Source organism: Phascolarctos cinereus, unplaced genomic scaffold (assembly GCF_003287225.1).
Source record: "Phascolarctos cinereus isolate Bilbo 61053 unplaced genomic scaffold, phaCin_HiC Scaffold_726;HRSCAF=1367, whole genome shotgun sequence".
Taxonomy (NCBI): Eukaryota; Metazoa; Chordata; class Mammalia; order Diprotodontia; family Phascolarctidae; genus Phascolarctos; species Phascolarctos cinereus.
Window position 1 is genome coordinate 405,311,686 of NW_027556098.1, and position 23,389 is coordinate 405,335,074.

Here is a 23,389-nt window from a genome sequence, read left to right on the forward strand (position 1 = left end):
CCCCCGAAGCTGCTAGGCACCTAAGCTTTAACTGCCTCCATTTTTCTAGCCTGGCCGTGTTTGCCCCCCTCCTTAGGCCCCCCTGGTTATCCTGGCTCTCAGGGGGCCCACTGGGTCAGTGTTGGATGTAGGGTGGACGCCCATTCCACTATAGCCTGAGTGCTGCTCAGGACTCAGTGACCCACTAGCCTCAGCCTCCCCAGCAGCAGGGATTATGGGCTTGTGCCACCAGGCTGTTTCCTGGATGTTCCCATTATCATTAGCGGAGGGTTGTCCTTTAGAGGCGAGAACTTGGCTCCATGGTGGGCCTGTCGATGGGTGTGTAGTTGATGAGGCCCCATGGGGGAGGCCAGGACCGGCTTTTGCTGGGGCCTCCGGAGAGCTTTACTGTCTTGTTTTTATTTTGGCAGCTCATTGGATCCTTCCTCGAAGATACTGGAGCGCCTATTAAAGAGCCGGAAGAAAATGGTGTCCAAGCAGGCCTTCCTCTGCAGCCTGGGCTCCGTCTACTTGTCTCTGCTCTTTGTCTTCCTCCTCATGGATGTTTATGCCAGGCCTGCGAACAGCTCAGCCTTAAAGGAGAAGGGCGTAGACAAGGACGAGAATGAGATCCTGCCCCGAGACCACCTGAATGGAGTCAAGATGGAGATGGATGGGCACCTGAACAAAGACTTTCACCAGGAGGTCTTTTTGGGGAAGGAGATGGAGGAGTTTGATGAAGATTCAGAACCACGAAGAAACAGGAAAAAACTCATGGCAATCTTTGCAAAGTAAGTCAGGAATAGGCAGTCTAAGGGGCAGGCCTGAGGTTCACGTGCTTCTGGGTGTTTGCTGTGGCCATCAGGAGCTATTGGGCTTTTAGGAGAAAGAGCTGCAGGCTCAAATCAGGAGGCCTGGGGATGAATCCTGCCTCTGATGAGTCTGGGTTGTATGACTGCCTCAGGGGTCCTTCCTCATCTGTAAAATGGGCATGCTTGCACTCCTCTTCCCAGTAGTTCTTGGGGTGATGAGGAATGAGGATCGCAAGCATTAGAGTGTTGTCATGACAGGTCGTGAATCCGCATCTTGTGACAGTCAGATCACTGCCTCACAGGCAAACGTACTCTGTTTAAGGGTGCGTTTGCTGTGTAATGCCTTAAATATTGGTTAGGCACTTAGAGTGTTTAGGCCACTGTGCTAAGTGCTGTAGGTGCCAAGTGAGAAGCAAATCAGCCCTTGTTTGGGGGGATGAAACATTTATCTGGAAAAATAATAATGAGGCTGATAATGATAACAGCTGGCATTTATGTGGCACCTACTGTGTGCCAGGAAGCGTACTAAGTTCTTTTACAAATGTTATCTCATTTGATCCTCACAGTAACCCTGGGAAGGAGGTGTTATTATAGCTCTGTTTTATAGAAGAGGAAACTGAGGCAAACAGTGGTTAAGTGGCTTGCCTTGGGTCACGCAACTAGTAAGTTCCCAAGGCACAATTTGAATTCAGGTCCTTCCTGACCCCAGGCACAGAATTGTATCCATTGCCCTCCCTTAGTTGCCTCTTAATAGAATAGATAAGTATAATGCAGAGTAATTTGAGGAGAGAACCATAGCCAGTGAATCGTATCTGAGCTAGGCTTAGAAGGGGAAGAGATGTGGAGAGCAGGGGGGATAGCTAGCTTGTGGGGCTTCACAGAGGCAGGGGATAAAATGTCGAGTTTGGGGAATAGCTGCTCATCCACGTTGGCTCAAACACAGAGTGAAATAAGGCTGGAAAGGCCATTTGGAGCCAGACTCTAGAGGCAGTGGGTACTAGGCCAAGGAGCTGATATCTCATCCTACAGGGAAGGGGAACCAGTGAAGAATTTTGAGCAGGAAGTGACCTGGTAGCCAGTCAGCAAACCTTTATTTAACACCTACTGTGTGTCGGCACTGTGCTAAGCACTGGAGATGCAAAAAAAAGATAAAAGACCATCCCTGCCCTCAATCATCTTATGGTCTAATAGGAGGAGACCACAAGCAAACAAGCAGTATAAACAGCCTTCATGATTCATGGCGAGCGCTGTGACTGAAGCGGCAGGCTTCCGGAGGAGACGCAGGATCGAGCATAGTTAGGAGGGTTAGCCTGGTAAGGAGGAGGGCCATTACTTCCTGCGAGGCTGGAGCTAAGAAGTGAGCGAGTGGGTAGTGTAGAGGGGGAGCCGAGAGAGGGCATTTTCTCGGTAAAGAAGGAGGCAAGGCCATCAGCCTTCTGTGGGGTAGGCCTTTTAGCCTCCGTAGTGGGGATTATGGGGCTTGGTTTGGCTTGGGGGCGCCAGGGCCCTTAATAAATCTTTACTGAGATTGTGGAGGGAGGCTGGGTAACTCAAGAGCGATTATCTGAGAAGATTTAAAGGATCAATTGCTGAGCTCAGTTGATTTAGGGAACTGATTTCCTAGTGGACAAGATCCATTAGCAATTAGCAGTTTGAGATTAGGAGCTGCCAGCTGCTGGCAGTGCCAGAGGGGGAGGGCTGGTGCTCTGGATGACTTGACAAGGACAGACTTAAGCTCAGGGAATGGTGTGGAGTTTCACTGACTAGTTCTAGGGTCAGGATTGTGAGGGAAAGAGAGTGAGGTGATGGATGAGGGATGGATAGATGGAGAAGTGACCTAAATGAGGGTATGACACATGGGGTCTTAATGAATGCTTATTGACTCAGAATTTCTGGAGTCCAGTTGATCTCTTTATGCTGTTTGTACAAGTTCCTTGAGAGCAGGGGCTATTTTTGCTTTTTTTTTCCTCTCATTTGAGAACCTTGGCCTCATGGTTTCACTGAAAAAATTGAGAGCTCCCTCTTCTCCCTTCATCCTTCTCATCTCCCATCTCCTTCCTTGCCAAGGCAGATCTACTACTTGCCCTGAGGACTCCATTCCATTCTGTCTTTTCTAGACTGTTCCTTACTTCATCCTCACCTTCTCACTCTTCTTCAGACTCTCCCTGTCTGCTGCCTGCCAACGTGCCTGGGTCTCCCCATCCATCCCCACATCTTGTCTCCCTTTGGTGGCTAACCTCCCCAAGAAGGCCACATGTCATTGGTGCCTCCACTTCCTTTCCTCTCACTCTCTTCTTAATTATCCTCTGACCTCATTCAACCGAAACTGCTCTCTCCAAAGTTACCAGTGATCTCTTTTAAAAAAAAATTGTTTTAAGAAGCCAAGATCTACTTTATTACCCTCCTACTCCAACCCTACCCCTCTTAAATGAGAACACAAGAAAAACAGAAATGCTGCTATAAACGTGTACAGGCAATCAAAACAAATTTCTACATTGACCGTGTCTAAAAAGTGTTTGTCTCATTCTGCATTCTGAGTCCTTCACCTCTGTCAGAGGTGGGTGCATGTTTTGTCATTAGTTCTCTGGAATCTTGGTTGGTTATTATTCTGAAATGAGTTCAGCATAATAGTATTCCATCACATGTATAAACCGTAACTTGTGCCTCCATTGCCCAGCTTACAGGCACCTTCTCAGATTCCCATTCTTTTTCACCTCAGAAAGAGCTATAAATATTTTTATACGTCCTTAGAGCTTGCTTTGCTTAGAACTAATCCATCCCTTAATATACCCTCCCTCTAATTCCCTCTTTGCTCCTATTTCCCTGTTGAGTAAAATGTACTTCTGTACCCAACTCTGTGTGTGTGTGTGTGTGTGTGTGTGTGTGTGTGTGTGTGTGTGTGTGTGTGTGTATTTTCTTCCTTTGACCAGTTCAGATGAGAGTGAAGTTCAAATATCAGCTGTTTCTACCCCTCCTCTTTGTATAAATGTCTATTTGTGTACTCAGATTATGTGAGATAATTTTCCCTAACCTTCTTCCTTCCTCCTCCCAGTATTTTCCTCTTCCCTCCTTTTTCATTCTTAGGATCATCAAGGCATAACAGCACTAGTCCTAGGCCTTGTCTAATTGGACTACCTCTGTGATCCCTGAAGATGATAGGGATCAGAGGGGAGACATGTATCATCTACCCATATTTGAATGTAAGTAATTCTTTATTTGTTTTTTTTTTTAAATCATTTTCTTCCCTCCAGTGTTTGAATTTCAAAGCTTCTACACAACTCTGGTCTTTTCATCAGGAATGCTTGGAGGTCCTCTACTTCATTAAAGGTTCATTTTTTCCCCGTATAACATTATACTCAGTTTTGCTGGGTAAGTTATTCTTGGCTCATTGTTTCTTCTGGGATGTCATTTTCCAAATTCTCTGCTCCTTCATAGTGGTGGCTGCTAAATTGTATGTGATGCTGACGAGGGCGTCTTGGTGCTTGAATTCTTTCTTTCTGTCTGCTTGCATTATTATTATTTATTATTATTAATTTGGGATCCTTGAATCTTTCTATAACATTCCTGGGAGTTTGCGTTTCTTTCAGAAGATGACTGATGAATTCTTTCTGTTTACACTTTGCCCTCTGGGTCTCAGAGATCTAGACAATTTTCCTTTAAAATTTCTTAAAATATTATGTCTAGACTCCTTTTTTGGTCTTGACTTTTGGATTGTCCCATGGTCCTTTTTTTTTTTTTTAAGTCCTTAATTCCCCCCCCCCCAATCTGTTTCCTAAGTCAGTTGTTATTGATATGTTTTCTTCTGTTCTCCTCCAGGCTTTAGATTTTGTTTTAATATTTCTTCTTGCCTCATGAAGTCATTGGCTTCTGTTTGAACCATTCTGATTTTCGGAGAGTTTATAGCTCAGGCAGTGTTCTACCTCTTCTACCAAGCCCTTTCTAATTCTTTCTTCTGTAGTTCCCCCTCCCATAGTCAGTAAACTCCAGTGGCTGTGTGTTCCTTTCAGGATCAAATGTGTGATTCTCTGTTTGGCTTTTAGACACCATTCATAGCCTGGGCATTCCTCCCTTTCCAGTCTTCTTTCCTTTCCATGTGCTCTACCGTCCAGTGACACTGGCTCTCCTGGCTGTGGCTGTTCCTCAGACAAGAGCCTCCATCTCCCAGCTTGGGACGTTTCCTTGGCTGTCCCCAAGTCCTGAGACGCTTTCCCTCCTCATCTCTGCCGCCTGGCCTCTGAAGTCCCAGCTCAAACCCTGCCTTCTACGGCAACAGAATCAACCTCAAGTAGAAGCAAGAGCTGCTAAATCATATGTAAAGATTCCTTTGGGCTCGTAGCGACTTAGAAAACACATATTAACATTATTTATGTTTTGTTTTGTTTTTGTATTTTATTAAATCTCTTCCAATTTCATTTTAGTCTGGTGCGGGCCGAATGCACTCAGGAGCACTTTATTCTGCAAGAAGCCTTTCCTAATGCCCTTTAGTGCTGTCTTTTGGGATCATCTTCAGTTCATCCTGTATGTGTCTTATCCATATAGAGTTGTTTGCACACTGTCTCCTCCGTTAGACTGGGAGCTCCTTGAGGGCAGGCACCGTGTTTTTGCTTTTCTCATGTCCTTGGCCTTTTGCTTGGCGCTTGGTAGTTCCTTAGTAAATGCTTGTTGATTGGGTAATTTTAGTAGCGGTAGAACAATTAAAGGGTGATAGTTCTAAGGTGTTATCACTCCCTGTGGGTAGCTTAGGTAACAGGAGGTGGAGAATGTGACAAAGTCCTCTCACTAAGAACTATTTGAAGTTGGGGTTCCATGTTTTGCAGAGGTCTGTAAACTTTATTTTCCAAGAACCATTGGATTAAAAAGTCAAGTATTAGCCACATTAATTTTTTTAAAAACCTATTTAGTAGTGTTTTTGAGCAAAATAGAAAACATTTTATTTTTTTTAAAGTTGCAGGCAAGTTAATGTAGAAGGTTAAACGATAAACCCAGTGTTAATAAAAATTTGGGCCTATATCATGGTTATTTAAGGGAATAAAAAGGGAAATGAAGAGGAGGAAGCAAAACAGGTACAGAGATGTTGAGGGATACGCCTATGAGAAGAAGCAATGAGATAGCTAGCATTAGGGTTTGGCCTCTAGACCTTGACTAGGCACTCTGGAAAGGAGGGAGAAGTTGGAGACCAAGAAGGTGTTTTAACAGATCTTATCCTTGAGTTCTGGAGACAGGGCACAGACGTGTAAAAAGTGGAACCATTGTTGGACACAATAGTAAAAGAAGTGCCACAAAGAAGTATCACAAGGTTTGCTGTTATTCAATTTTGTTTCAGTTATGTCTGGCTCTCCAGGACCCCATTGGGAGTTTTCTTGGCAAAGATACTAGAGTGCTTCACCATTCTCTTCTCCAGCTCATTTTACAGATGAGGAACTGAGGCAAACAGGGTGAAGTGACTTGCCCAGGGTCACACAGCTAGGAAGTGTCTGAGGCTGGATTTGAACTCAGAGCTTTTGTACGGCAGGCCCAGCGCTCTGTGCACCGTGGCACCCTCTAGCAATACAGATCCACACATGGCTGGCTTTGATGCTGCAACTAGCGTGGGTGACTTGTGAGAGGCCAGAAGTAGGGGCACAGGCTTCCTCAGGGGCCTCTGGACTTGTGTCTTTGTCTCTGCCTCAGCTCATCCTCAGCACACGGTGCACGGGCAGCGGCACTCCGTCACCCTGGCCAGGAGAGCGCCTGGAAAGGGTTTTGTCCACATGGTCTTTGTCTTCTTCCTAGATCTCTTTGGGGGCTTGCCCTGGAACTGGCATCACTGGGCACAGCTTAGTGACTTTGGGACATAGCTTGAAACCACTTTGAAATTCATTTTCAATAGATAACTATAATCCTTTTCTGGAAATTAAGGAGTGTCAAATGTCTTTGTTGAAGAAAAAATTAAACTACTTTAATGTAACATCTTGTAACATTGTCCGCCAAAATGTGAAACTCTGCTTTGCATTTACAACTGTGAGCCCTAACTCATGTGCTGGCTCCGGACCAGACGACCTAGCCAAGGCTCCAGGTCAGAGGGCCTCCGCCCCCTTCTTTGGGGCGGCTTTTGCCGTGTCTTGGACAACTGTCTGTCATCTTTTCTCCTCCTGGCGTTTGGTGCATTTCCCCCAGTGTGACATGGATGAAGTAACTGACCAGTGCAAATTGGCCACAAGGTGGCAGTGATTTCCCCTTAGCAGTTTAAGCTGGGATGGTGGGTTGCCTTGGAGGAAGTGCAGCAGCGTTTTCCACAGGAGGACTTCTCCTCCACTTAGAGGAGCCAAGTGTTTTTATTGTGTTTTGTTGGAAGGTGTACCAGCCAAGGATGGTGGGGAAGGAGAAGCCGGGCATTTGAGCTGGACACATTTTTTGAAATTGTTATTTGTCACCTGTGTTTCTAACTATCCTCCTCCCTCCTACCCAGGGAACTGTCTCTTGTAACAAATAATTTTTGAAAAGAGAAAAAAAAAACCCGTCCTGTAAAACTGACCAACACGTTAACTGAGCCTGATCACGCAAATGCAGTGCTCAGTACCCCTTCTCTCTCTCCCCAACCTGTCTGTAAAAAAGGAGGGAGGGGACCTCTTCTCACTTGTTTTTCAGGAAGAGACTTGATGATTGACCGTATAAACTCAATGCTGTGACCTTCTAATCTCCCTTAGTGAGGGAGAACTCTGGTGGCGTGGTTTCTGAGAAGAGCAAAGGAAGGTGCTTCTCGGAAGGACAGGTAGTTCTTGCCACCCGCTCTTTGTTTTACAGAAATGTCGTTCCCTTGTTACAGATGGATTCCCACACTTCAGCAGGCAGAGCCTCCTTTCCCGTTGAGAATGATTGGCCCTTGTTACTACTAGGTGCATGTTGGTTTTCGTGTGTGACAGCAACGCTTCTGGTCCACCCTTTGTTTGCTTTAGAGTCAGAGAAGTTAATTTCTGTTCTGTCCAAGAATTTCATTTGATTCTCATTGGCTCAGTATTTCCCTTGGCCTCTAGTCACAATGGTATAACTAGAGATGGATGGATGAAGCTCTGCAAATCCCCATTGAATGCTCCTGCAGTCTTCACTTGGAGACCTCTAGTTTACCCCCATTGGAAAAGCATGGTCAGGCAGGGCAGCCTCCTGCTCTGTCCTTGTCTGAAAGGGCATGTGACTCAGTGTGTACCTCAAGGGCACCATCCATCTGCCAGGGTGTTGGCGAGCTTCATCTAACTCTGTCCTCTGGCACTGAGACTCATCGTGTGGGTTGGAGTTCTTGGGTCCTTGGACTTGTCTTTATAGGGTTGGTGCATGGATTGTACTTCACTCTGTGTCAGTTCATGCAAGTCTTCCCAGGTTTCTCTGAGGCCATCCCTTTCATCATTTCTTATGGCCACTGTCTTGCATTAAATTCACATACCGTAATTTGTTTAGCTGTTTCCCGGTGGATAAACACCTTCGTAGTTTCCAGTTCTTTGCCACCGCAAAAGGAAATGCTGTAACAACTCCTGTGCATTATGGGTCCTTTAACTCTTTCCTCTCTAGGCTGTGCTTTCTTCCATGCCCCTACTTTAGGTGCCTACCCTCATCATCATCTTCATCATCATAGCTAACATTTTTATAACACATACTAGGTGCCAGGCACTGTGCTAGGCACTTTACAGCCATCATCTCGTTGAATCCTCACAGCCACTCTGGGATCAGCTGCTGTTACCATCCCCATTTTGTAGATGAAGAGTTGGAGGCAGACAGAGGTGATGTGGCTGGCCCCAGGTCACCTCTGTGAGCTCTGCCTGATTCTAGGCCTGGCACTGTCCACTGACCCCACTCCTCCCCACCATACCCTTCTGCTCCTCCAGGGCTGCACCCCTTTCTGTTTGGGTTTGCATTCCCAGCACTTGGCCCTGCTCCCGCCACAACTGCTTAATACGTGTTTCTTGGCCAGCAAAGGGAAGGGCTTTGTAAACCTTCAGATACTGTAGAAACACAGTTTATTGTGAGGGAGGACTTTGGGCGATTCAGTTTACTTCTGGACAGGTCTAGTCACTTTGTACTAGTGATTTTAGAAGTGGCTGTTGGACTACACAGACGGGCACCTTTTCCATGTGGTTGTCTTTCACACGAATGAGGAGGGGAGGTGTCCTTGTCATCTCACCCCCAGTGTCCCCCTTCTTGCTGATCCTCTTCCCCCTGCCCCAGCGCTGAGCCCTGCCCTCCAGATGTGCCCGTCGGCTGAGGGCAGGGAAGGGGGCGCTCCTTGTCTTCTGGGCTTCCCCCCTCAGTGTGGGCCCCAGAGCACGCAGCCAGATTGCAGCCCACTGCGCCCATCCCATCTGCATACTCCGCAGTGTCTGTCTAACCACTCTACAACCATCTTGTCCTCAAAAAGCTTATTCTAAAAAAAACTCGGGTTGGGTTTTAAATATTTGTCTGTCACATTTAATCTCCCCAGCTCTAGCCCACAGCTCTGGCTTGGATCATGGTTGTCACCGGGGTGTTCTCACATCTCCCAGCTTTGTGTCATCCATAGATTTGATAAACTTGCCACCGGCGCCTTCTCCTGAGTCACTGATGATAATGTTAGCTAGCACAGATCCAGGCAGGGTTCCTGGGGCACTGCCCTGGAGCCTTGCCGTCCTGCTCTGAGGGTCCGGTTGCTCAGCCAGTTCTGTCTGGGTTCACATTGCACCTGGATGGCACAGAGGTCTGTCCAACATCTGATGAAATCAAGGCTGATCATGGCTGTGATATCTTCCTCATCTTCACGGGGTCAGATAACCCTCCATAAAAAGAAATGAAGTTCATCTGCTATTTTTAAAATTCTGCTTTATCAGTGCTTCTTTTTCTTTTAAAGTCATTTCCTAAAGCTTCTCCCCAGGAAGAGGATCCCCTCTTCAGTCATACACCCACTGATGGGCGCCCACTTTTGTCTCCCACGCTGTTTCAACGAAGCCGTGCTGGGGGGTTGCCAGTCCCCATTCTCTTTCTCAGGGTTCTCCAGCAACATGATGGAGCCAGCGATCCGTGCACTCCTCAGCCTGGGTCATAGGGTCCTGCTCACCTGTTCTGAGATTCAGGCCACTGGCCTTTGACCATCTTGTGTGGTTTTACTGAGGCCCTTGACTGTGACTCAGCCACCATACCTGCCAGCTGTTGTCATACTTGGTGAGAGAGTCCTGAAGCCTCTGGAGACAGTGCTGTGTCCTTTCTGACTCCAGGCTTTCATCTCCCTGTCTGTGGTCTTCGTGCTGTCTTTCACAGTACAAAGAGTAGTGTCCTTGGCAGAGAAAACAAGCGGAATCCAAGAGTGGTTCTGCTTTGTCTCTTAACTTTGGGGGGAATACTTAGTTTTGTTGATGCTTTTTGTTCTTAAATCATAGTCATTTGAAGACAAACAAACAACTTTGTATAAACAAGCTGTAGCTGAAATAACTGAGAGAAGGTGCTGGAATTAATAGGGGTTGGGGAAGTCTTCCAGTAAAAGATGGGATTTTGGTTGGGACTTGAAGGAAGCCAGGGAAGGAAGACAGCAAAAAGGAGGAGGACGAGCACTCCAGGCACGGGGGACAGAGAGAGCCAGGAGCTGGAGGGTCTGGTCCATGAGCCAGGGGGCCAGTGTCACTGGATGGAAGAGTACATGATGGGGAGTAGGCTGTAAGAAGACTGGAAAGGTAGGAGAGGGCCTGTGACAGAGGGCTTTGAGCGCCACATGGAGCATTTGTATCTGGTCGTGGAGGCAGTGATCCAGGCATGAGGTGATGAGGGTCTGCACCAGAATAGGGGCAGTGTCAGAGGAGAGAAGGGGGCAGATGAGAGAGATGCTGCAGAGGTGATAGCACCTGGCCTTGGCAACAGCTTGGACATGAGAGAGAGCAGAGTCCAGGATCACTCCTGGGTTGAGAGCCTGGGGGATGGAAGGAAGGTGGCTGACCTCTTCAGTAAGAGGGAAGGGAGGAGAGGGGAGGGTTTAAGGGGAAGACAATGAGTTCTTTTGGACATGATGAGTTTTAAGATGACTGTACTGGGCCTCCAGTTTGAGATGTCTGAAAGGCATTTGGAGATGTGAGATGGGAGGTCAGCAGAGAGACTGGGGCAGTGAAGGTAGGTTTGAGAATCATCAGGATAGAGACAGATGGTCATTAAATCCATGGGAGCTGATGAGATCCCCAAGTGAAGTCATATGGAGGGAGAAGAGAAGAGGGCCCAGAACAGAAAAGTGCCCAAAGTGTCCATGCCTTTTGACCCAGAAATTCCTCTGCTAGGCATAGTAAGAAAAAGACATGAGCGTTAAATACACATGCGTATTTACAACAGCGTTTATATTATGAATTTATAGTATGCATGCCAGAATATTTATAACAGCAGGGTTTTTATTAGCAAAGAACTAGAACCGATAAGACGCCCGTTGATTAAGGACTAGATGAAGCAAGTCCTGATTCATGAATATCATGAAACATTAACTATACTGTAAGAAATGATCAGTGGGCTGCATAATCCAAGCTAAGGGCTGTATGTAGAATGACTAAGCTTGACCCTAGAGAAGAGAAGAGATGGCACTTCCCTTCCTTTTTCATAGGAGGAGGACTATGGAAGTGGAACACTGGGTCATATCAAACTTTTTCGGTTTTATTTAGTATTCTTAAATTAATTTTCCCCCATTTTTGTTTACAAGTGATAATTCTCTGGGAAGGAGAGAGGCGTGGAATACATTAGGAAATATGGTGCTGTAAAAAGAATACCTGACGATTAAAAATTGATTTTAAAACAGAAAGGTAGGCGCAGCTAGGCGGCACAGTGGAGAGAGCTCTGGCCTTGGAGTCAGGAGGATCTGAGTTCAAATGTGGCCTCAGACACTTGACACTTACTCTCTGTGTGATCCTGGGCAAGTCACTTAGCCCACGCCGACTGCCTGGCAGCAAAAAAAGCAAGAAAAAAACCAAACAAAAAACAACCCAGAAGGGTGTCCTTGGCTTCGATGCCCAGTGTTTTGTTCATTTTGAGCCTTACCACTCCTGATGCTATTTATCCTTTTAATCTTCCCTTGACTCTATCTCCCTATTTTTACAATCGAAGTTGGTCACAAATCCCTCTGCTTCCATATTTCTGTTTTTAGACAGCTTCCCCCCTTTTCTCCTTAATGTAATTTTCTCCATTTGTGTCTTCAGAATTTTATCTTAAGAGGGGAAGGGAATAAGCATTTATTAAGTGCCTGTGGCATGCCAGTGCTAAGCACTTCCCAATTATTATCTCATTTGATCCTCATAATGACCCTGGGAGGTAGGTGCTATTATGGTCCCCATTTTACAGTTGAGGAAACTGAGGCAAACAAGGGTCAAATGACCCATCCAAGATTACATGGCTAGGAAGTGTCTGAGGCTGGATTTGAACTCCCAGATCTCCCCATCTTGAGGCCCAGCACTCTGTGTGCTGTGATGCCCTCTAGCTGCATCTTTCCTGAGCTGACACCTCCTAGAGAATTGTCTGCATGCTCTGAAATTGTGTGTCCCCAAATCTCGAGTGGATGTCATGCCTCCTCTTTGTGAGTTCTGAAATGGGAATGCCGCAGGATCACCCTCCCTGAGACTGTAAGCTCCTGGGAGGCCACGGCCTTTTGTTTTGTATTTGCCTCCTGCATCTAATGCAAGCTGGTTGGTTTCTGTTTTGGGTGCCAGTTCCTTTCCCAGAGGTCCCCCCCCCTTGGAGGAGTGAGACCGTTCACGCAGACGGCCCGGAACGTTTTGGCTGCTTTGCTTCTATGCGGTAGGGCAGGGGGCGCGTCCAGCTCGTCCTTGTTAGCTCTGGAGCACCAGCGCCAAGGGTGGTGTGAAGGAAGGGCTCCTGTTGTAGCACACCTTTGGAAGGTCCGGTTGTGATCATTTGTTGGTGACCTTGTGTACGTGAGCTCCTTGGATCTGTCCGTAGAACCATCACTGTAGAGCGATAATAACCCCAAAAGTGATTTGAGCAGAATGTCTTAAGACTCTGCAGCTAGCTGGCTGGATGTTTAATGGCGTAGTTGAAATGTCCTTTATTTTGTGGTAAAAGAAACTAAGATGAAGTCTTCAACATGTGAGTTATACTTTATTTTCCCAAGTCTGTTTTTAAAAGTTTGTTGTTGGGGGCAGCTAGGTGGTACGGTGGATAGAGCTCTGGCCTTGGAGTCAGGAGGACCCGAGTTCAAATGTGGCCTCAGACACGTAACACTTACTAGCGGTGTGACTCTGGGCAATTTGCTTAACCCCATTGCCTAGCAAAAAACAAAAACAACAAAAAAAGTTTGTTGTTCAGTTGTTTTAGTGATATCTGACTTTTCATGACCCCATTTGGGATTTTTTTGGCAGAGATACTGGAGTGGTTTGTCATTTCCTTCTCCAGCTCATTTTACAGAGGAGGAAACTGAGGCAAAGAGGATAAAGTGACCTGCCCAGGGTAACACAGCTAGTAAATGTTTGAGGTCTGATTTGAACCCTGGTCCTCCAGACTCTAGGCCTGGCGCTCTGTCCACTGCACCACCTAGCTGCCCTTTTAAACGTTTAGTCCATATCTTGACTTTTGCTAGAACAACATTGTATGTTTCTTAAACATCGCAACTGGAAAGAGGTGTGGGAGGGAATTTTTTTTCAGTGTCGATGAAATATGGCCCCTAATTGATGAATGAAGGAATAATGTCCACTAGGGAATCCTTTAATCTTTAATCATCATGTTCAAAGTAAGCAGTCCCTTGGAACTTCTCTGAGGGATTTATGTTAATTTTATGGACGCTTGACCTTTGCCTTCAGAACCCAGAACCCTGTTGGTGAGGTTTTGTGTCTGGTCCTTAGCAGAGCTCAAAATGTCTCAGAATATCCAAAGTACAGTTTGAGACCTCTTATAAAATCCAAGTGAGTTGGGTAGGCAGTATCACGTGCCCAGTGTCCTCTCCCCCAGGCTTCCCTGTCAGAAACCAGCAGAGGGCCTGTTCCCCCTGCCTTGACTAAAGAGAGAGGCCAGGCAAGGCTCCATGGCCTTCCTAGGTTGCCTCCTTCTATGGCACGCCGCTGCAAAGCTAACCCAAGAAGGTGTGTTACCTGCTGGGTCTGTGTGAGAGCGCCTTTAAAATGGGCTGAGTTTAGTCTGTACCCAAAATTGTTGTGGTTGAGTGGGCTTGGTGAGTTTGGTGGGAGGAGGATGTGGCCATTGCCCAGTTTCTCTGTTGCCTTAAATTACTAAGGAGACTCTTGGTCTGCTCTAGTTGGAGATGGGATTTATTTAGAAACCTTTCACTGAACGTGTTCTCAGTGAGAGTGAGCACAGCGTTGTGGCCCCAGAGCCAACTGGAGGGCAGGATGGCTGTGTGACCCTGGACAAGTCACTTATCTCTCACTGTTCTGGACCACTAGAGTGTGTAAATTGAGAAGTACCAACCTACATTGCTAGGGGGATTCCTTATAATCATAAGAGCTGGCATTTTAGGAGCAGAGCTTTTCATTTGTCTTCATTTGATCCTCACTACAACCCTGAGAGGGAGGGAGGGGCTGCTATTATTTCCATTTTACAAATCAGTAAACCTAGGCAGACAGGTTAAGTGACTAGCCCAGGGCCATGCAGCTAGGAAGTATCTCAGGCTGGATTTGAACTTGAATCTTCAGTAAACCAATGACATCATGAGTCCACTCCTTTTTTCTTTTCCTTATTCCTCTAATGCCATAGTCAAGATTAAAATAGGGAAGAAGAATGCAGTTTTATGGAAATTGAATTAACTAATAAATTCCAAGTGGTTCCCTGTCAGTGCTATGAAGGTGGTTTTACACTGTAATTTTAAGGCACCAAATTACTCACACCTCTGTGTGTGTGTGTGTGTGTGTGTGTGTGTGTGTGTGATTAAAAACAGAGGCAAGTTAATACAATTTGAGAAAAAGAGAAGATCGGCTACAAATGTGGCTCTCCCCATTAGTCTTCCATGGTATTTCCATCTAGGGACAGGCCTGCTTATTGATTTACATTGTTCTGATCTACTATCTGCTGACATTTTAACTTTATTCATTACAGTCATATGTGGTTACTCTTGGAGTTTTTTAGGGGTAATGTGACTTTTAGAAGAGAACCAGAGATATTGCTGAAGAAATCCCCTTACTTTCTGCCATTATTTGAGAGTAGAAATAGTTATGGTCTTAGAATTAGTTTTGACCTGCTCAGGTAGTATGAGCATCAAAGGTTGACTTTACCTTGGTGACATTGATACAGCCCCAGGTTGTGGTGCCCTGTTTTATTTACTCAGAAACGCCATTTTGATCATCTCACCCAGTAAGGTGTGATTCTCTAAAGAATGAACATAGCTTATAGAGAGTTGAAACTCTTCTAATCAAGGAGGAGAGAGGACCCCATAGCTGTCCGGAAGAGGCCTAAATGAACCGCAGCCCAGGTGCTGAGACCATGACCACATGGGATTGGGGAGCCGTTGTCAGTGGACTCTGAAGGCTTGTGGATCCCAGCAGATGTGCCGGGACCAGAGGACAAAAGCTATGCTGATTTTCAGATAAGAGAGGAGTGGGATGTCTGCAGAGGGTAGGGCGATGAATTTGACTTTGATTCCTGGCCACATTCTTGACTGTATATTAAAGGGACAGTTAGTAAAAATCTAGAGAAGGTAGCAGTTGCTGGTCAGTGTGGCGGGATCATGGATAGTCCTGTCACACTGACCGTGTTTCCTTTTTCGCCCAGGTTCCTAGATTGGTAGGTCAGTAGGATGCTGTCTGTATAGTCTACCTCAGTTTGAACCAGCATTTAACAGACTCTCATGTGGTTCTCATCTTGTACCCCTCATCTGGACAGGCTCACTTTTCTCCCCATCTCTTCGCTCCTCCCCCAGTTGCTTGATTTCTAGTTCTGGAACCATCATTAAATCCAGAAAAGAGCACGCTGCTCTGCTTCCCCCTTCCGTCTGGCTGCCTGGAGTCAGCATTCGAGTGGATGGCTGCCTTCCTTTATCACCTGCTCTCCCTCTGAGCACCTTTGCTCAGAGCCTCTCCTTGGAATGTCGTGTGAGCTGCATTTTCCTCTCTAGCTGCGGGGTCTCGCTGCCGCTGCTCACCTCTGTGTAAGTCAGCAGAGTCTAGACACAGAACCAGATGCAGCCAGAGTGGGACTTTGTTTTGCTTGACTATTGAATTTTTAGGGCTTTGCTTCCTTCTTTCTCCAGTGGGAGAGAGTTGGGGAGAGTAAGGAAAGGGATGGGGCAGCATTAAGAAAAGGAGAGTCTCTGAGAACGGAACAAAAGGAACCTTTGAAAGCTACAACTTGAATGTCTTCTCTACCTAAAAAGAAAAGGTAGCTCAGTCTTGGGAGAGCCACAGTCCAGACGTTACTAATCGTTTTCAGTTCTACCTTGTATGTGGACGTGTGTGTGTTAAGTGAAGACTGAAAACTTAATTATGAAATCACATAGGTATTGCCAGAATAGGCAGTATTTAGACAAAGTGCAGCCAGGCTGCCTGGGGACCCTAGAACCTCGTTATCCTGAGTGGGCAGGCCTTCTGGCACTTCCCAGCTTAGCCCCTAGAAGCCATCCAGACCTTCTCTCCCCGGGCCTGTTCTGTCTCCCTTTGTGCTTGTGATGACACGAGTGCGAGGTGGCCCCTCTCTGGCTGTGGGGCAGCCTCTCTGCACATGCCCTTCTCCTGTGCCTTCCCAGGGCACTTGCCCTCTTCTCTTGCAGCTTGCCCCAACCCATCCCCATTTCTCTTTAATCTTCAGCCTCTCTCTCTGCAGGGGCTTCCTTTCCTATTGCCTTGAAATACACCCACTCCCTCAGCCCTCAAAAGACTGGCTTCCACCCGTTCTAGCTGTCCTCAGACTCACAGAGAAAGTGGTCTTTCCTGGATTCAGCGACCGCCCACTCCCTCCCCACCCTGTGCAGCCTGACTCATCCCTCAAGTGAAGCTCCCCCACTGAAGGTCCTGTGGTTTCCTCATTGTCATGGCTGGTGGTCTCCCCTTCCCAATCTCCCCATGCATCTGACGCTGCTCCCTTCATCTCTCTCCTCCTGGGTTCTTTCTGGTTGGTCAGCCAGCCAGCGTTTCTTAGACAATTACAAGGTGGTCTGACAGGCCGCTCATCTCCTGTCACCTCACCTCCGTGCTTGGCATGTGCCCCCTCCTCTTTGCTGCTGCTTACAATGCTTTCTTCCTTCAAGGCATTGCTCCAGCACCAGTTTCTGCAGGAAGCCTTTCCTGTTGCTCTGGCTCCTTCGGCCTTCTCTAAACTATAGTATGTGTGTTGGTTTTTATTCCGTATCTGCTGACATGTGGGCTTGTCCCTACCTTTGTGATCTGGGCCTCCTCACGGTAGAGACTGTTTCATATTGAATGTTTGTGTCCTCTGGGGTTGGCACCTTGCTGGGCAGATCACAACATCCTTGTCCTGGAGGGACAAGGTATCAGAGGCTGATTAGCCAAGTCTCTTCATTTTACAGCTGAGGAGACTGAGGCACAAGGCTTACACTGGTAAGCAACTTGCCCACTGTCACAGTAAGTAGACGGTAGAAACTTAATAAATGCCTGCTAGTTTATTATTTATTGTTTGGATCACTTGATTGCATCTACTGGGTCAATTGATAAGCTCTTCTCCCCCGCCTCCACTCCCCACCCCTGTTACTTTCCTAAGCAAAACATTGTTCCCCTGTATATTTTGCCTGTGAACTAGAGCTGGCTTCCCTTTCGTATTTGTACCGCCAGCACTTTGCATACTTTGGGGCAGTGCTTTTCCATTCATTTGCCTCTGGCTGTTGTCAGATTGGAAGGCCTCCAGCAGAGGCTCCAGGGGTCTTTTCCTGCATCTCTCTTGTTCCTCATTTTCCTCAAGGACTAGAATCAAGGCATAGATGGTATGATTTTCCAGTTTTCAGATGACATTAAGCGAGAGATGTAGCGAACACGTTGAATGACAGTCATGATACAAAAATACCTCAGCAGGCTGAAAGATTGGAAAAGTTGAACCAAACCGAAGAAGGTGACATTTAATAAGAGCACAGGTAAAATGTAAAAATGAGGTTGATGAGCGCCAACTTGGGGAGAGGTGGTCAGGTAGGAGTTTGTCCAGAAAAGATCCCGATAGTCTTTGCGGACTTCAGTACGAGTCAGAGTTGCAATCCAGTGGTGACAAAATCTAATAAATACCATTGTAGTCTGCATGAAGAGAAGCCTCAGATCTAGACCTAGAGGGCCTAGAGGTCACTGCGAGGGCAGAGAAGAGGGGGAGGGGAGGGAGAACAGCATGTCTTGGTTCCTCCCAGGGAGTCAGCACTTGGGCCTTGGTGATCCTGACGTTTCTCAGCTCCTTTTGTAACATCAGTAATCGCGCTGGGCCTTTCTCTAGCGCTCTGAGCCTTGTGGGGCCCTTGGCCTTCATTTGCTTTACTTGTATCCCTGTCTCCTTTGCCTGAGTGGTATAGACACATGTGTGGATAGAGTAGTGTCACCAGTCCTGGCCTAGGGGCGTAGGTCCTAGAGGGGGAGACAAGTACCTCCCACAGCTTTAGCGTCATCTGTCATCATCGCCATAGTCACCGCCCAGTCATCCCTGGTGTTTAAAATTAAGGGTGAGGAAGCAGGCCGCAGACAGCCATTCTGCCCTGTGGTCTGGGGCACGTCCCTCCTTTCCGGGGTCCTTCGTTTCCTTGCCTGTAAAAGGAGGGGCATGGACTCTGGGCATTTGTGAGGCTGCTTCCTCCTAAGGATCGGTGGCATGGCCCTCTTCTCTCGTCAGCTACCTTAGTTACACTATGGTGCTCTTCTCTAGCCTGACTTTGGTGCATCTTTGCAGGGTGGACGTTAATGATGACAAAAGGATCAGCGCCAAAGAAATGCAGCGCTGGATCATGGAGAAGACAGAGGAGCACTTTCAGGAAGCCGTCAAAGAAAACAAGATGCACTTCAGGGCGGTCGATCCCGACGGCGACGGTAGGACCCCCCACCCCTGCATCCAGTGTGCCTTTTAAAATGCCCTCGTGTGTCCAGCAGAGTCACAAAGGTCTTCTTGAGACAAACTACACATTTTTAAAGCAAAAATGTGAAAAAAGAACTACTCCCCCAATACTGGTGTGTGTAAACCAGAGGAAAAATGACACTTGTTTTCCTAGAAGTAAGTTAGCCTGGTCCCCTTCATGCCTGAAAAGCTGCAGTGCCTGCACGAAGAGCTGGCTACTGGGAGGGCATATCTGTGAATGGGACCTTAGAAACCAAAGAAGACTGCCACCCCGGCTGACCCTGCCAGGTAAAACCAGACAGCCTGGACCAGCCATAGGCCACTGTCGCGGGGTAGAGCTGTTAGGTAGGCGCTTTCCTTTCTCTTAACTGCACAGTGTCCTGGGCCCAGAAGGTGGCCGAGAAGTAGAACAGGCATGTCTGCTTGTGTTCTTCCAGTGTGAAGAGGGGGTCTATTAGGTCAGGTCAGACTAAGTGTAGAACTTGGTTCCTGTTCCTTGAAGCCCCAGACATGACTAGTCCAGTCTTATAAGGAGAACTAGCACAGTGCCAGGTCCACAGTAGGCATTTAATCAATGCTTGCTGACTGCTTCACTAGAAACAGTCACAGTCAAAAGTCAGAATACAATTGATGTGAAAGTAGGAACTAGGAAATGGCCTGATTATTGTTTGGTGCCATTTAGAGCAAACATTTAAAAAGTAAATTTCAAAGATTCTACTGCAAAGTTTCCTCTGAATTTTTTTTTTTAAATGAAGGATTCTTAATATAACCACTAAGGCTATGTTTTAAAAATAGCAACAAAATCTGAAGAAAAGGACTGAAGAAAATGATCAGTAAAGGACATAGATGCTAACAGTTTAAAACATCTTATTTTTTAAAATAAATTTTTTTCATCTTTTTGTTTTCATAATACCTCTATTTCGAAGTATCTATCCCCCACTTTCCTAGAAAGCCATCTCTTTTAACAAAGAATAAAAAGAGAAATATAAGTTCGTAAAAAATGACCAATGCCATGAAAAAAACCTGACATTCTTTGGAGTGTCTCCTACCCACAGTCCCCCACCTTTGCAAAGAAGTCAGGGTGGAGTGTCTCCTCATGTGAATTCTCTGGGGCGAACTTGGCTGTTACTGCCCAGCATTCCATCTCCGTCTTTTTGGTCACTTCTTTCTCTTGATCTTGCTGTGGTCATCGTGTACCTGATTTTCTGATTCTTCTTCATGTTGCAGCAGTTCACGGAGATCTTCCCACGCTTCTGCAGGCTTCACATTCGTGATTTCTTGCCAGGCAGTAATAGTGTTACGCTCATAAGCCACAATCCCTGGTCAGTTTGCTTTCCAGTCTTCTGCCACAAAAATGTTGCTGTGACTATAATGTAAGGGGGGGGCCCTTTCCTTCTGTCTTTGACCTATGGGGTATATGTCTGGCAGTGGCATATCTTGGTCAGACACTGAGCACTTTAGTTACTTTTTAAAAGCATAATTCTTAATTATTTTCCAAAATGATTGGACCAGTTTACGTCTCAACTCATGGCGGATTAGTGTGCTTGTCTTCAGTGCTTCTGAAACGTCCAAGCAGCTCTGTTTTTGTTACCTTTGCCAGTTTGCTGAGTGTGTGGCAAAAGATCGGCATTTCTCGATTTCTTCTAAATGATTTGGAGCATTCTCTCCTCTAGTCATTTGTAGTTTGTGGTTCTTTTGGGAAGTGCTTGTTCACATCCTTTGACCGCTAATCAACTGGGGCCCAGAAAATGATGGGGCGGGACTTTGTCTTATTTCTTTTGTTATTTATGTGTTTTGGACTTGGGGTGCTTTGATATTATTGATGGGTAAGATTTTTTTATTTCATTCAGTTTAAAGTATCTGTTTTGTCCTCTGTGATCACCTCTGTCTCATGTTAAGAAGTTTTCCCTTATTCACAGCTGTGACAATTTCTCTTTCAGTTTTTTTGTTATGTGATCTTTGGTATTTCACATTTGTGGGTTTTTTTGTGTGTGTGGTATATTTTGTAATATGTTAGTCTAAACTTAATTTCTACAAGTCTGTGCTCCAACCACTGATGCTGAAGGGGCCCAAGTTGATCATTTCTAGGAAAAGCTACAACATCTTCTAGAAATAACACCAAAGATATTAGCATTCATCTTCGGGGACTGGAATGCTAAAATAGGAGATCAAAAGATAATTGGAATAACAGGCAAGTTTGGCCTTGGAGCACAGAAGTGAAGCAGGGCGGAGACCGATAGAGTTTTGTCAAGGTGACTCATTGTCAACAACCCAAAAGGTGACTGTACACATAGACATCACCAGATGGTTGATATGGAAATCAGATTAAGTGTATGCTCTGCAGCCAAAGGTGGAGGAGCTGGAGCTGACTGTGGCTCAGATCATGAACTTTAATTTAGATTTAATTTAGATTTAATTGAAGAAAGGAGGGAAAACCATCATACCACATAGGTATGACTTAAATAACATCTCTTATGAATATGAAGTGGAAGTGATGAATAGACTTAAGAGATTAGGTCTGGTAGCTAGAATGCCTGAAGAACTATGGACAGAGGTTTCCAGTATTGTACAGGAGGCAGCAACAAAATATTCCAAAGAAAAAGAAGAGCAAGAAAGCAAAATGGCTGCCTGATGAGGCATTAAAAATAGTTAAGAAAAGGAGGAAAGGGAAAGGGAAAGCTAGAGCCAATGGAATGCAGAATCCCAGAGACTAATAAGGAGAGGTAAGAAGGTATTCTTGAAAGAGCAATGCAAAGAAATGGAAGAAAACAATAGAATGGGAAAGGCAAGAGATCTCTTCAAGAAAATTAGAGCTGTCAAGGGAAAGTTTCATATAAAAATGGGCACAATAAAAGACAAAAATGGTAGGGATTTAACAGAAGTAGAAAAGATTAAGAAGAGGTAGCAAGAATACATAAAAGAAAGAAAGAAGAAAGATCTTAACATACCAGTAAACATGGTGGTGTGGTTACTGATCTAAAGCCAGACATCCTGGAGAGTTAAGTCAAGCAGGCCTTTAGAAGCATTGCTAATGGTAAGGCCAGTGGGGATGATGGAATTCCAGCTGAGGTATTTATTTATTTATTTATTTATTCTTAAGTTTTTTAATGTTTTATTCCCCGCCCCCCAATTACATGTTATTAAAACAATTTTCTTAACATTTAAAAAAAAGTTTTAAGCTCCAAATTCTATCCCTCTCTTCCCCTCTCCCTCCCCCTCCTCGAGGTGTTAAGCAATGTAATAATACGGGTTATACATGTACAATCATGTAGAACATTTCCATATCAGTCATTTTGTACAAGAAGACTCAAAAGAGTGAGAAAAAGGAAGAAAGAAAGAAAAAGAAAGTGAAAAATAGCATGTTTCAGTCTGTATTAAGACAATAGTAGTTCTTTCTCTGGAGGCAGATAGCATGCTTCATCACGTGTCCTTTGGGATTGTCTTGGATCATTGTATTGCTGAGAATAGCTAAGTCATTCACAGTTGATCATCATACAGTGTTGCTATTACTGTGGACAACATTCTCCTGGTTCTCCTCACTTCACTTTGCATCAGTTCATGTAAGTCTTTTGTTTTAAAAATTAATTTATTTTGATTTATCAACAATCACTTCCATATGCTTTTGAGTTTAAAATTTTTCTCCCCCTTCCTCCCCACTACCCTCCCAAAACCGCACATAATCTAATATAGGCTATACATATACAGTCCTATTAAACATATTTTCAAGAATTAGAACCTATAGTAGGTACCACCAGAAAGAGGAAACAAAACTCAACGGAAGAAAAAAAAATAGCAAATAGTATGCTTCGATCTGCATTCAAACTCCATAGTTCTTCCTTTGGATGTGGATAGCATTTTCCATCGCGAGGCCTTAGGAGATGTCTTAGATCCTTGTATTGCTGGGAAGGGTTAAGTTTATCAATATTAGTCATTGCACAATGTGGCTGTTATTGTGTACAAGGTTCTCTTGGTTCTGCTCACTTCGCTCAGCATCAGACCATACAAGTCTTTCCAGGTTTTTCTGAAGTCTGCCTGTTCATCATTTGTTATAGCACAGTAGTATTCTATTACATTCATACAGCACAACTTGTTCAGCCATTCCCCAATTGATGGGCTCTCAATTTCCAATTCTTTGCCACCACAAAAAGAGCTGCTGTGACTATTTTTGTACGTGTGGGTCCTTTTCCCATTTGTGTGATCTCTTTGGGATATAGCCCTAGAAGTGCTATTGCTGGGTCAAAGGGTATGCACATTTTTATAGCCCTTTGGGCATAGTTCCAAATTGTTCTCCAAAATGGTTGGATCCTTTCACAACTCCACCAAGAATGTATTAGTGTTCCAGTTTTCCCACATCTTCTCCATTTATCATTTTCTTGTTTTGTCATGTTGGCCAGTCTGATAGTTGTGATGTGGTAGCTCAGAATTGCTTTGATTTGCATTTCTCTAATCAGTAGTGATTTAGACCATTTTTTCATATGACTGTAGATGGCTGTAATTTCTTCATCTGAGAACTGCTTGTTCATATCCTTTGACCATTTATCAATTGGGGAATGACTTGTATTCTTATAAATTTGACTTAATTCTCTATATATTTTAGAAATGAGGCCCTTATCAGAGAGACTGGTTGTAAAAATTCTTTC

At 45.4% G+C, this 23,389-nt stretch overlaps 1 protein-coding gene across 5 annotated transcripts in view; it reads left to right on the forward strand.

Annotated features, from left to right (window-relative positions):
* The window catches only part of SDF4 (stromal cell derived factor 4), a 55,646-nt gene that overhangs the window by 11,662 nt on the left and 20,595 nt on the right, over positions 1-23,389 (forward strand). For all 5 annotated transcript variants that reach the window (XM_020976531.2, XM_020976539.2, XM_078145779.1 and 2 more), the window contains 2 exons: positions 411-770; positions 18,588-18,724. In XM_020976531.2, coding sequence (XP_020832190.1) covers positions 466-770; positions 18,588-18,724 — 442 coding nt within the window. In that variant the 5' untranslated portion in view covers positions 411-465. The remainder of the gene's footprint in view (positions 1-410; positions 771-18,587; positions 18,725-23,389) is intronic.